Below are 14,460 nucleotides of genomic sequence, written 5' to 3'. Positions count from 1 at the left end.
GTGCTGGGGAACCTGTGAGCCCTGGCTTTTATGCTTAGAAAAGCCAGCGTGAGAAACTTAGCAGTTCTAGCGTTGGGAGGTTTTTATTTCAACCAATAGACGTTAGAGACAGTAAAGATCTACAGTACCAGATCTCTGAGCCCATCCTCCTGCAAGAGTTGGAGATTGGCCCGTAGCCATTATCCGAGGTCTATCTTATGGCCATGGGAGAGCCTGATGGGATTTTCAAGACTGCCCAGGTTCCTATCTGCATTTTTAGGTGCCTAAACACCCCCTTGTAAATCCGGCCCTGTATCAGATATTAAACAAATGCAGCACTCGAGGTCAGCCATGCCCTTCCTCATCCTCGGCAAAGCACCTATAATCAATAGAACGATCGCCAGTAGGCCATATCGTCACACGAGCAAAGTACCGTCTGAAATGCCTCGTGTTGCCTCCTCACACTGTTGGGACAATTTCAGTTGCTCGGCAAAAAAGGATTCGGTGTCTGGAATTCCAAAAATGATCTCTCAGATGAACTTGTTTTTATTTTACAGCATATATTATTGTGAGCACTCTTCCACTCCTCTGCTGAACTCTTCAGGCTTCACTGAGCAGAAGGGTGAGTGGGGAAATCATGCTGTACTTCAAGAAGACATTCACATCACGTTGGGTTAGGTGGAAACAGTAAACTTGATTTATTGAAAAAATCTATTACATTTATTCCTTTATTACACAGGTTTAAAATATTTAAAAATACCTCTTATGGGCATTACACTGAAATTTTATGACATGTTTATTGGACTTTGAAGAAATGTACAATGTGTCATTTGACAGTATATTTTTAAAAAAGGGCCTTATGCACTAAACGTTTTTTTTCCATAGGTTTTATTTTTCTTATCAACATTTGTTCAAGTCATATATATTATTAAAGGGTGGGGGAAATAAAATTACACAAAAAGAAGGTCTGCAAATACAAGAAGTAATTTTATTGCAATATACCATAGCTAAGTGGTCAGGGGAAAAGTGGAAGAGTTTGGAACTTCAGTACAATTACAACACTTTGTAGTATTCAACAGAGGAATTTAAGAAAAAGCAAAGGAATGAAATTAAAAAAAGCTCCCTTGAGGAGAATTCATAACAGAATCACATGACCTAGACATCATCACACGTGTGTGTAACTCTATATGGCTTTTTTTATTGCAGAGATGAATGTGCAACAGTTTTGAGATTCCCACTTGTTCAATTGGAATATGAATTCTGATCTATAATACATATGTGATTGCACTGCCTTGCTGTTTTTCTATGTGATTTCCTTGGATAGCACCTTTTATTCCTAACTGGAAAAAAACAAGGATACATTTACACCGGCTCTCACGACAGGAAAAGCACCGCAACCTGTTACAATGTCACAGCTTCTTGTTTATTCCCCTAGCACTGCGGATGACTCACCTCCCTTTGATCAAACCTTGCTTTCCTTTGCTTAGGAGGGGAAAGGACATCATATATAGGCTTCTATTCACAGTAAATGTGATGTCATTTCCTTTACCATGATACACCCCCTTGGTTGAAGCACACCGCAATACCCCAGGCCAAATAATAACCTGCAATATATATTTTCCAGCAGTGACCCAAACGAGAAAACAGTTGGGGAAAACCAATCTATCTGCAGGTTGCAATCTGAATTGCCCAATGCTACGTGAAAAGCCTTCCTGCCAGCCATGTGGGAAGACAAAGGAAATTTGCACATTCTCTTCTCTCTCTTTTGCTCTCTGAGCTGTTTTGTAGGCAATTACAGCTGAGGCAGCAAACAAGACAGACAACTGGGCAGTTTCATCTTCACTTCAGTACATTGAACAAATACATAAATTAGCACCACAAAAATTCAGCGACTGAGTACAATCTGGCATAATTACCACCATATAGTATATGGATACTCTTAAAAAAAACAACAAACCAAGTAAGCACATTTAATACTTTCTACATGGGCCATATAAGCTACCATAATACACTTAAAGAAAAGAAGCAGCTCTGCTACATAACGAATATGAGGGTAGCATGCATTTATATTAAAGACTGTAGCAAACGTTTGCAGTCTGTGTTGAAAGTGGCTAAAGCAAAGACTGCTGGGAGATTGGTCAATGGCAGGGGATCACCAGTGTTGTATTAGTTAGTAAAATAGATAGCACCACAAAGAGAAATGTAAAAATAAAAAGCACCTTTTTTTTTTTAATTTTATTTTTAAGGGGGGAGAGGGAAAGCGGATTTCCCTGCCATGTGCAATCTGCCATTTGGAATGGAATTAAAACAAGAAAGGAAAAACAAAAAAATCAAGGCGAGTGTACAAAAAGGCAAAGAACCAGACAGGGCTCTGATTTTCCAAATCAGGGTTTTACAAATCGGGCTGTTAGAAAGTGGCACAAAATACATATTTAATTTTGCATCAAAACTTTCCATCCAAGTTGTGTGATTTTTTTTTTTCTTGAAATTCATTTGTGGGTGTGGGTTTTGACTGATTGCTGCAACTTTGGGCCCTGATCCTGCTAACACTTATGAACATGCTTAGCTTTAAGCCGAGTAGTTCTGTTGGTTACTGACATGCTTAAGAATGTGCTGTAAGTGTTGGCAAGATCCTTGACTTGGACACAAACAATGGAAATAACTTTAACTGCCTCCCTTTCTGGGTTTATTGTTTGTGTGGGGTGCTGTGGAGAAAGGTGGTTCTTTTACTGCAGACAGGGTCACAGGCATGTTTTGAAGCCAGCAACATATAACATTTAAAATAATATACAATATTTACTTACAAACATACAAAAATATAAGCACCTTTAATACATGGTAAGGAGATGCACAGAGTGACTTTACACTATCAAATTCACTGATCTGGGTTGTTAATTTTTGTGAAAATAATTAAATGGAGAAACTAAACATTCTGCAAATGACCATTTAAGTTTAATTTATGGGCTTGATCCAAAGCCCACTGAAATCAACAAAAAGACTCTTCCTGACTTCAATGGGGCTGGATCAGGCCCAGAATTCGCACATGATTTCAAGGTCAAGTTGAATACATAGTTTCAAGTTTTTTTCTTTAAAAAAAATCCACAAGCACTTGCTGTAGTTTCATGGCAAGAAAGTCTTTGATCTGTTCTAATTTCTGTACATTAGAGTGGAAGAAGTTGAGTCCATCGGTGGCTGTGAAAAGGAGCATGCAGAAAAATGTACTGTAGCTCTTGACATGTTTGGAAGGTTGTTTTGCCACATGTGGTCTGTTTAGGTCATGTGATTCTGAGCCTGTCGTGGGAATGGTTCTCTCTCCCTTTGATTTGGATTTGGTAGGTGTGAGTGCAGTGGCACAGTTGAACTCAGGCAAAACAAGAAACAAAACCAAAAAAAACAACCCAAAAAACTTAACCCATCACTGTCCAGTTTCAGAACGTGCATGTGACATTTTTTTAAAAAAAGGCGCAATGAGGTTACGAGGTTGCTCATTTGGAGACTAGTTTTCAGGTGGCTCTTAGCCCATGAAGCAAGCTGGTCCCACCTCGAATCCAAATTTCTGTGATGGTTCTCCGAAGTCATTGAACATGATATCAACGATAGGTACTTGCTCTACTTTGGGTGTGTTGATCTCCAGGATAGTCTTTTGATAGCCTTTCCTTGCCTAATAAGAGAGAAGGGGGGATTAAAAAAAGAACTTAGATGAGCTAATAGTATCATTAATACGAAAGTAAACCCAAGCGTACGAATGAGCCTCATGGTAATCATAAGCTATACCTAGTGGCTTACCAGGCAAATGGAAATGATTGTACCAAATTCAGCCCAGATCTAAACAGGCAGAATTTCACTGAGTAAATGCAACTGTACATGCTTGTAGCAGGAATGAACTGGGCCCAGTGTCTGAATGCAATACATTAATACAATTGTTCTGCTGCGGGCATTTGTGCCTCCAATGGAAACAAATATGTCAGGAAATATCTAAGTGTGCGTTTGTACCAACCTACCGACAAATACAATATTTTATCTATTGTGCCAGATGATGACATGTCAGGGCTAATTGTGCATATTATTTTCATATATATTATACAACAAACATGCCATGAAATAATGGAAAAATAAAAATATAAACAAAAAAAGCCATAAAACTCAAATTGTAATTCTGAACTCTGAAATTTCAAAATGAATTTTTTTTTTGAAACACATTTTTTCCCCCAGAATTTTTGATTTATGGGAAATTTCAAAACTATTCGGGATTTGTTCCACAATGGAATGAAAATATATTTCAAAGTGACAAAATTTCACACAAACTAGGAATTCCAAGTTTTGACTAGCTCTAGTTAGGATCTCTCTACTGCAGGCCAGAAGGAGCCATGAAGGTTGCTTCATCCAGCACTGGAAAAGCGTAGAGGTTAAAATAGGAGGTGAGAAGGAATGGTTAATATAGGGGCAACTTGGAATTTGGATGTTACATAAAGTGGGGGAAGGTGAAAAACAAAGTAGTGAACATTGAGTCAGAGGCCAAGATTTTCAGAAGTAACTAATGATTCTGTGCCTCAATTTTTGGGAGGTTCCACTAAGGAAACCTTAAAGGGACCTGATGTTCAGAAAGTGTTGAGCACCCTTGTTGGTCAACCCAAAATGGAGCCACCCAGTTTCAAAAATCTTGGCCAGACTGTATGGATTCTTCGCAGTTGTGCTGTGGATTATTTTTACAGACGTTAAACCAAGCACATTAGAAAAGGAAAAAGTGTCAGGCTATTCATCAGCTACAAGACTTATTAATATAATGACCCCTACCCTGAACATACATATCCACTGTCCATGACACACACAATTGTATGGGATAATTCATTACCATTCAACAAAAATGGGGAGAGGTTACTGTAACCAGACAGGCCTCTGGAGAAGCATAAGCAGCTGCTGAATACCTGCAGAGATGTTAACCCAGTCTTCAGCACGTACCAGGGCTGGGACAGGAGACAAGTAAAATGGTTGTGGCTGCAGTATTGTTGTTTTACCTCCCTGAGGAGGCTCATGGGTTGTTGAGCAAATGTGTGCAATTTAATTTAAATGTATTAGTTTGACTATTATCCAAGCGCTACACAAAAGACCACATTTAAAGTCTGATGGAATTTGCAAGGTGATGTTGTCTTTTTATCATGCCTGCTGGCCATACAGTTATTTCCAAAATACAAATAATTATTAGAGGAGCAGAAGTGCACCCACGGGCATACAAAACTGCACTAACAAGTGAATTTATGGAGGGGCTTTTTTTTTTTTTGCTCTACCGTACCCTCTGATTTGTGTGTCTCGGAAGGACAGGCTATATTACAGCAACCAAAAAAGGGCTATAAGACCAGTGAAAACACATTCAAGTAATGGCTCAAACATTAGCAGTGGAATTCCTTTGGGCTTTGCTGGAACAGAATGAATCATGGCAGAAGTGTGCATTTGATCAACTTCCACAGGAACTCTGCAGCAATGCTACATTGGTTAGATGGCCATTATCATTCCAATGCTATGACAGAATCCCTGATGGCCTAACTCTGGCAAAAACTATATTTAAGAACTTGGGAGCTTTGCCTTAGTAAACCTGTGGCCTGTTTCTGCAAGGAAATGAGTGCCCTCAACTCCCATTGATATCAATGTGTGTTGAGGGTGCCCAGCGCTGTGCAGGATGAAATTCACTCTGTGCAGAAGATAACCACAAGTTCATGCACCATTTAAAGCCTCACAGGTGTGTAGACTGTGGCTCCCTGCACTCGTAGATACCCAGGGACTGGCTGGCTCTGACATGAGTGGCTGAATAGCAGCCACAGCCCTTGGGTTCTGACTGATGGATTTGGAAATGGTGGATGTTGCCGAGGAGGAGCGACATTCCCAAGCCCGGGTCATGAAAACTAAGCAAATTCACCCAATCCAGACCAACAGGTTATGTCTACATGGCAGGCATGACATGTGCAGCTCCATGCCACAGTGAAAGGATCTAGCAGGGGGAAGGCAATGGGGAAAAGCTCTGAGAGCTCCCTGCTGCTGGAGTCTTTCACGCCAGTGGGTGAGGGAAGGCTCTGGCAGAAAGGAGGCAGCAGGACACCACACTACTGAAAATAGTGGTATGGATCCGACGTAGGAGGCGTTGTTTGGGCACATAGAGAGCTGTGTAGGGTCTGCACTCTGGGAGGCAGAGGTCAGGCATGTAGGCCACGCTCCTCTATTTACCTAAGCTCTCTCTCACAGTCTATTCTCCTAGTTATACCTGTGCTAGTTGGGCATGCAGTGGCCATACCCTTCATGCCTCTGTAAGTGTAGAGGTACATTTAGAACGGGGTGGGGTAAGGTGACCAGATGTCCTGTTTTATAGGGACAGTCCCAATTCTGGGGCTTTTTCTTATATAGGCACCTATAACCCCCATACCCTCTGTCCTAATTTTTACACTTGCTATCTGGTCACCATAGGCAGGGGCCATGTCCGCCCAACCTGCCTGGAGCCTAGCACATCTCTGGGCATGGTACAAGTAATAAATAACATGTTATAATAATCTTTGCTGTAGGTGCAGCCTGCGAAACTGAAAAGAAATAATGGGGCCAGGTCCCTGGTTGGAGTAAACTGGCATTGTCTCATTGAAGTCGGTGGAGCCTGGAGGTTTACATTGGCTCAGGATCTGGCCCATTCTGTTTTGAATAGTTTCTCTTTTTTGCACTATTTTCAAGTATGGTAGCATAGCACATTTTAATCGGACCTTTGAAGAGCTGTTTCCTGAGGGGCAGTGTGGTCTAATGGATAGGCCACAGGCCTGGGACTCAGAAGACTCAGGTTCTATTCCTGACTCTGCAACTGTCTTGCTTTATGACCTTGGGCAAGTCACTTCACCTCTCTGTGCCCATATCCCTTTCCACAATGTCTATTTAGACTGTAAACTCTTTGGGCTGGCGAGTGTCTCTTACTGTCTGTGTAGTGGCTAGCACAATAAATCCCCAATCTCATTCAGAGTCTCTAGGTGCTACTGCAGTGGTAATGATAGCTACCAGTCACAATCCCTTGTGCTCTTGCTGTTTATTCGGCCTCATATTCTTCTGTTTGTGACATCCAAACTGATTGCTCTAATAACAGGTTATGTTACAGTTTCTGGTAACAAACAACAGAGGCAAATAAACTCTTAAGAGGGCTGTTTTCCTGCAAATATCTGTAGCTACAGAAAGAACAAGGGAAGAAAAATGTAGAAAATGTTGGACACCTGAGCAAAATAATTTCTAACCGCAATGTTTTTTATCAAGCATATCGGCTTTTAAATCTGGGATGTGTGATCTTCCAGCTTCCCTGACATTGAGTACGGAAAGGTGAGATGGGGTTGACTTTTCTAAGGCACATCATATTGTCAAGAGATACGAAGTACTTGAGAATAGATGTCCCCGCATGGCTTCTGAGTGTTTTCAGCTATGGGATGAGCACTCTTCATCTCTCTGCAGTAGCATTAAGAGAAATTAGTGACTCTAACTGAATTTTCCCTCAGTGCTTCTATAGCAAAAACACTCTGGCTTTTGAACAGATCTTGACTTAATCTCTTAAATTCTATTAAGGGTTCGCTCCCTGAGACGTCTCAAAATTTTCCTTTTTTCGTTTAGTCCTGTGGATTTTGATCATCCCAGTTGCAGAAGAAGGAGAGGTTTTGCATATTTCCAAGTTTTAAGAAACTGGGTTCTAGCATGAACTGAATTGGCAAACATGACACCAATTTTTCAGACAGGTAGCTACAATTTTCAGAGAAGTTCAGTGCCCAAAACTAGATTCCAGATTTTCAGAAAAGCTCAGTTCCCAGTTAGTTAAAAACATAGGATGGTTAGCACATTTGAAAATCTGGCCCTTACTTAGCTACCAAAGGTAGAGCTGAACATTTTTAAAAATTTGGCCTGAATTATGGGTAGTGAAACTTAAAAATCTGGCCCTGAACTCTTGAAAATCAGACCTTTAGAATCTAAGATGAGCCTGCAAAATATGTGCAAGCACAAAACCCACAACTACCTGCACAAATGGCAAAATGGCATACCTACATCTGGGTGAACCACAACTCAATTTACTGGCACCAATACCTGCTTACATACAAACGCAGGCAAGGTGCGTGCTATTTTTATGGGCAAAATGTAGGCACCTGTATTTACAATTCTTGTCTCGGGTGGAAGTTTTGCCTCTATAATCTCTCTTTAAGGTACTTCAGTGGTCCCTACTGAAATAGTTTTGGAACACCTCACAATCTTCTGTTTACCTACAGGTAGGGCCGTGGTATTATCCTCATTTTACAGATGGGATACTGACATCCAGAGAAACTGGCTGCTGGTCACACAGGGAGCCCATGACAGAGCAGGGAACTGAACCTAAGTCTTATAAGTCCCAGGCTTGTACTCCAACCACTAGAACCATCCTTCCTACGGGATCATGCCTTGTGTAGGATTGCCCTATAACAGGGGAAAGGCTGCAAGCATTGAGCAAACTGAACCCTCACTTCCTAGCTCCTTTGTCAATTTCAAGAATGAAGTCATGCAGGAGAGGTGCACGGTAACACAGTCTTTTTAAATCCGGAGGCTGATCAAATATTACCAGATTTGCATGCTTCAGATGTCAAAATCCATCGCAACACCATGCCCCACTCTGGGAAGTTGGGTCTGGGAGCAGGCAGTGGAAAAACCAAACTCCTGCCTTTAATGCTTTGCCTTTCAGGATAGATTGACAGAGCTCACTCCTCTGTGGAATCATTCCATTGTGTAACTATAAAGTAAACTGCTTCCAAAATAGGTAATTAAAAAAGACTTGAAAGATACCTGTTTGGTAGGTATGTAATTATTGTCCCCTTTACAGATGGGTAAACTGAGCCATTGAGAGGTTAAGGTGAAAATGTTCAGAAGTGGCCACTCGTTTTAAGCACTTTGCTTTTAGATGCTCAACAAGAAACACTGAGAACTCAGCATAGGTGCTGAGAACTCCCTATCCTAACTGAAGAGAGTGAAAACTAACTTCTCAGCACCTCTAAAACATCAGGCCCCAAGACTTCCAAGTTGGGAACCCAAAAACGGAAGCACCCAAAATCAGGGGACACTTGAAAATTTTTGAAGTGACTTTCCCCAAAATCCTACACTAAGTAAGTGCAGAGCAAGGGAAGAAAGAGCCCTGAGTCTTGACTGACACCCCCCAGCTCTAGTTACTAAGCCAGACTGACTCTGCTTTGGGTGTAGAAGCCCCTCCTGTGCCTGACTCTGTCAGCGTGTGTACTTACTGCACAACCGTCTAGGACAGCCCTTATGTAAGGGTTGTTGTCGTAGGACATCTCCTCATCGTTGGATCCCAGGAAGCGGATGGCTTTGTCGTAGATGCCCGTGGTGGCATCCTGCCATGCTACAGACTGGTAGCAATTATAGGTGATGTTCTGGTTTGCAGAGGCGCTCAAGAGCCTCAGGAAAGTCATATGCACGACTCCGATGGGATTGCCGTCCGAATCCACATAGGAAAGCTGAGAGAAATGGAAAACAAAGAAGGGGAAATACTAGGCAGTGATGTGAAACACACATCTGAGAAGCTCAAGTAGCCGATGCAGAATTATGGACTCAAAAATGCTCCGTGGGAGAGTTAATCTCTTCATGGAAAATGGATACCTGTAGTTAGCATGCCACCATCTCTGTCATCTCTACCCATTCTTATCAGCATCCTGTCAATGGACATTTGCACTCTACTGCAGCTCCCAGCACGGGCAGATGTGTTACAGATGAGACAGTCTCTTTGCCTGGGTGGTTAGGACTTCATTTCTCTCTCTCTCTCTCTCTCTCTCACACACACACACACACCCGTTATTGACCAATTAAAAGGTCAAATTATAGGCTCCTACTATGTTATGACTTTCTATTACAGGACCATCTCCACAGTTTTGCTGCCATTGCTTGGATTCCAGCCATCCCTGCTGCTCTGAAGGGAATGTTCTTTCTCCAGCTGATTCTGGGCCATTTGTGAATAAAAATTCTAAGGGAAAAGTGAGGCATACAGTCAAGGGGAGATAAGTCTCCAGGACTTCTGTCCTGTTGGAAAAACATGGAAAGAATGGCGGGGGGGAAGCCTCAGTGCTGAGTAAGCTCTGGTTCCACGGAAGTCATGGGTCATATTATCCTTGACTTCAATGAGAGCAGAGTTAGGCCAGCACTGAGAGCTTCAGAAAACCCTACCCTCCATCTTGTGAAAGAGTTTGACAAAGGTAACACTGTCGATGGAGCATCTTTAGCTTTGTCTGTAGTTTGGCACGTGAGATCTTCTCATCCTGGAGGACATCTTTTGATGTATGGGCTGAGGTATTTTGCCATTCATTTCTACCAGGAATTGGTGTTCCCCCATCAAATACCTTTGAAACTGATTTGCAACGTGTCACAGAGACATAATATTCCTGGTGAAAGGAGCCATGGTCCTGTTCATGGCTAGGTATGTGTTCTCTTCCTCTGCATGTGCTGGTTTACGGTATGTATGCAGAGGTTCTGCAGGGGGATCCTTCCAAAGCCTCTGACAAAACAGCGTTCAAGGCCCTGTGGTCTGCTAAATTTGAGGGTAGAAAGATTTTAAAATATTCAGCTTTAATCTCTTGTTTACCCTAATGCTGGAACTTCTTCCACCAAGCTAGCAGCACCAGGCCTGGAGACTTGGGAGGGCGGTTTGGCATTTGAGTAAACGATAAATCTACTGTACATTTCAGCAGGGACTCACAAGACTGAGCTTTTCAACAGACTCCTCATTTTCATGGCTGAGACACCTTTACACTTCCAGGGATGCTGAGACTCCCAGAGGATGGCACTGAAACACCAGCAGCTGCCAAGTTGAATGCACCCAGAAACCTGGTTATTTGCTATTACTCCCAGCAGCATTTGTGCAAGAAAAGCATCAGAATCTGAAAGAGGCACAATCGGTAGCACCAATGAGGAACAAGAGCGAGGAATGGGCAGGAATATGAGGGTATTGGCAGATGACAGCAAATAGAGGATCCCTGAGGGTGGCAAGATTGGACAAGGTAAGTGGGCAGAAGAGGGAGAAGGGAGAAACAGAGGTTATTTGGGGAGGAGGGAGAGAGAGAGGGAGATATAAAGTGACACTAGCAAGATGCAGAGGGCCTAGAGAAGAGACAGGCAAAGCCATTGAACTATGATGGGGGACCACACCCAGTCAAGGAGCCTATCGGTTTGCAATTTTTAAAAGCTTTTACCGCACACCATGAAATCTATGGCAATGCATTTACTCCTTCCCATCCCATGTGAAGGTATGAAAATCACCTTCTCTCCCCTTATGGTGTTTTATATATCTTTTGCAATACACAGTTATGTGAAATCCTCTACTGCTCTTTACAACTCAGACCCTTTGATGAACCTGAAAGCAATACTGCTCTGGAAGGCTTTTCATCTGCAGCTGGGACTTCATTCTGTAGGCTATCAAAGGCCAGGTAAGCGAATGCTTAATATACCCATTCCAACGTGGTTTTAAACTAATTACACAGAGACAGCATCTGCTGTCATGGCCAAGCCAAGAGAGCTGACACTTATAAATTGGATCTATAGACAGTTGCTTCCTTTTGAAATAATCTGGAGAAAAATTCAGACATGCAAACGGTGCAGTGTTCCTTGTGGTGTCATCAAACGTCAAGGTATGGTACACGCTGCAAACAGTAGGAGAGATTCACAGCCAGACAATAAAATCAGCAGCAATGGGTAATAATAATACATAATAATAATAATAATAATAATTAATAATTATAAGAATATATACACGTAATTATACCAACCCGGTTCTTGTGTCAGGATCCCATTGCGCATCTCCTCCTGAGTGTTAAATATGACTGAACAGGAGAAAGCCATGCATGCCAAACAAGGAAATATGAGTGAGCCACCAGGATATAGAAGGAAATGAACACATGTGCTAACTGCCCAGCACCTGTTCACGGGCCCACAGAGCTACTGATAAGCATCGCCCAATTCCACCAGGTCTCTGGTTTTTTAGCTGTTTGACCTTGGCATCCAATACCCCTTTGAAGTGGGCAGAGATGTGGTTCTTTAGATGCTGGGCCCGAAGCCCTTCAGCTGGAGCCAATGGGATAAGTTATGTGCAAGAGAATTGCTCGTGGGAGTGTGGTTTTGAAGAATCAATCCCTTCCTTCTTTATGCATTACAATAACAATTCGTGATGGATGCCATATGGCAATAAATGATTATAGGTTTGGATAGATATAAAGCATAATTAGCTTTAATGGGAGTCACACACACATGCAAGGGCTGGAGTGCACACTCCAGAAGAAAAGATCTGTAACCCTTTTACTTTTTAAACTATATCCATCACTGAGAAGTGGTGGGAATTAATGCGGTCATCTGTCTGCATTTCACTGATATTAACCAGTGGGTAAGAGATAATGGGATGGAAACATCACACCAGATGATTTTTCTGTTTATTATGTTAATGTCCTTTCAGATCCATGGGGTTCTACAAACTGTCCCAAAAGAAAGGCCAACATTTTTAAAAGTTGGCTCCTCAATTCCTGTTCAGCCACCTAAATAAGTGGCCTGAGATTTCAGCCATTCTGAGAACCCACAGCTTCCATTCACAGCCCCTGGAGAGTCTTTCCATTGCTTTCAACAACTTTTGGCTCAAGCCCCCAGTGTCCAGTGTGTCTGGGATGTGCAGAAAGACACTCAATCCATGGGGCTCTAGCTATGGACTTTAACAAAAGCAGGACTGGACCTCTAAAGAGACTAATCAAACTTATTTACATTTTTGACCTAAGTCAGGATTTCAATTTCCAGTCAAAGTGCACTAACTCCCTCCACTTACCAGTACCAGCATTCTGTTCCATCCATTTTACTGACATTGGCTGTGTTCTTAAAACCAGAGCATTGTTTTTATGAGTCACGTGTTTAACACTGGGGTATTCCATTGACAAATATCTTCTAGGTGCTGGGGGCTCTTTTCAAAAGAAAATGTAGCATAGGTACATAGCAAGAAAACGGCAACAGAGAGAGATGAAACAAAGGGCTCCAAATAGCTTTGAAGTTCATAGCAAAAAGAAACAAACCCCCAAACTGAAATTTTACACTGGCTATTCAGCTCTTAAAGTGAGTGGCTAATTTCAATAGACTAAAAAAAAAAAAATCAAAAAAAATCAGTAGAACAGATACAGATATTAATTAGTGAAGTATTTTGAAGTTAAGTCATGAGAATTTGCCCCTCCCCCTCGAGATGTTTAAGAGGCTGAAGTGCTGGTTTTAAGCCCCTCTGAGATACATTCAAAATACAACCCCGCTGTTTGGGGCGTGCGCTGCAGGAACTGTTATGGAAGCCGTTGCTCTCTCGTGGACAGAATCAGAGTGTTCAGCACTTAGTGACAAAGAATGTGGCTTGAGAAAAGAAGGCAGTCTCTTTGTTTATCGGTTGGTTTTTAAGGTGGAAGTTTAATGTGTACTGCAGCAAAACTCTGCAGAGGAAGTTCCAGGAGGCCCACACAGCCTGACCAGGCTGGCTCTGTGTATGAGGAAGGAAGGAGATGCTGGGTATATACAGTGGGTCAGTTCCTCCCCTAGTGCAAAGCGGTGCAGCTCTAATTCAGGGGTTCTCAAACTGGGGGTTGGGACCCGTCAGGGAGTCGTGAGGTTATTACATGGGGGGGGTGTCGTGAACTGTCAGCCTCCACTCCAAACCCCACGTCACCTCCAGCATTAAATATTTTTAATTTATAATGGGGTGGGGGTGTCACACTCAGAGGCTTGCTGTTTGAAAGGGGTCACCAGAACTAAAGTTTGAGAACCACTGCTCTAATACTCTGGTGATGCTGAGGATCTGGCCCTGTGTGTATTTTTTTCTTCCCAAATCCCACTGATTTCCACAGAGCTCATTACTTGCTTGTTCAGACCTGAGATTCATTCAGGAGCTTTCTGTTCTTTGAAGGGTCCTGTTCATGCTAATCATTCCACAATGAGACCTACAAACATAGTTTATGGACCCTTGGATACTGTTCTGTATTTCCATAAAATGTGGTCACTCTACAGTAGATTTCATCTTTCCAAGACATGCAGCTACATCTCAGCTCCCAGCACCCCTGGGGCACATATTGTAGATCAGTGGTTCTCAACCACGGGACCCCGGGGGCTGCAAGGAAATTTCAAGCAGTCTGCCAGAGAGCAGGGTCAGCGGTAGATTTGCTGGGCCCCAGGGCAGAAAGCCGAAGCCCGAGCCCTCTGCCACCCCAGGTGGGGCTGAAGCTGTAGCCTGAGCAACAAAGTTTCAAGGGCCCCCCTGTGCTGTGGTTGCCCTGCTTGCTACCCCCTAATGCTGACCCTGGTTTTTAAGCGCCTGGATATGCAGAAAAATAGTTGCAGCACAGGCAGGCTAAGGAATTTTTACAGCATGTTGGGGGGCCTCAGGAAGAAAAAAGGTCAAGAATCCCTGTTGTAGATGTTTATTCATCAACTATCTGTGCTTTC

At 42.6% G+C, this 14,460-nt stretch overlaps 1 protein-coding gene across 2 annotated transcripts in view; it reads right to left on the bottom strand.

The window, feature by feature from the left end:
• Window positions 1-2,459: 2,459 nt before the first annotated feature.
• The window catches only part of COL5A1 (collagen type V alpha 1 chain), a 260,301-nt gene continuing 248,300 nt past the window's right edge, over window positions 2,460-14,460 (bottom strand). For both annotated transcript variants that reach the window (XM_075060418.1, XM_032767553.2), the window contains exons 65-66: window positions 9,243-9,476; window positions 2,460-3,640 (exon numbers count right to left, since the gene is read on the bottom strand). In XM_075060418.1, coding sequence (XP_074916519.1) covers window positions 3,494-3,640; window positions 9,243-9,476 — 381 coding nt within the window. In that variant the 3' untranslated portion in view covers window positions 2,460-3,493. The remainder of the gene's footprint in view (window positions 3,641-9,242; window positions 9,477-14,460) is intronic.

This window comes from Chelonoidis abingdonii, chromosome 24 (assembly GCF_003597395.2).
Source record: "Chelonoidis abingdonii isolate Lonesome George chromosome 24, CheloAbing_2.0, whole genome shotgun sequence".
In the NCBI taxonomy this organism is placed as follows: domain Eukaryota; kingdom Metazoa; phylum Chordata; order Testudines; family Testudinidae; genus Chelonoidis; species Chelonoidis abingdonii.
This window is presented reverse-complemented; position numbering and strand designations above follow the sequence as displayed.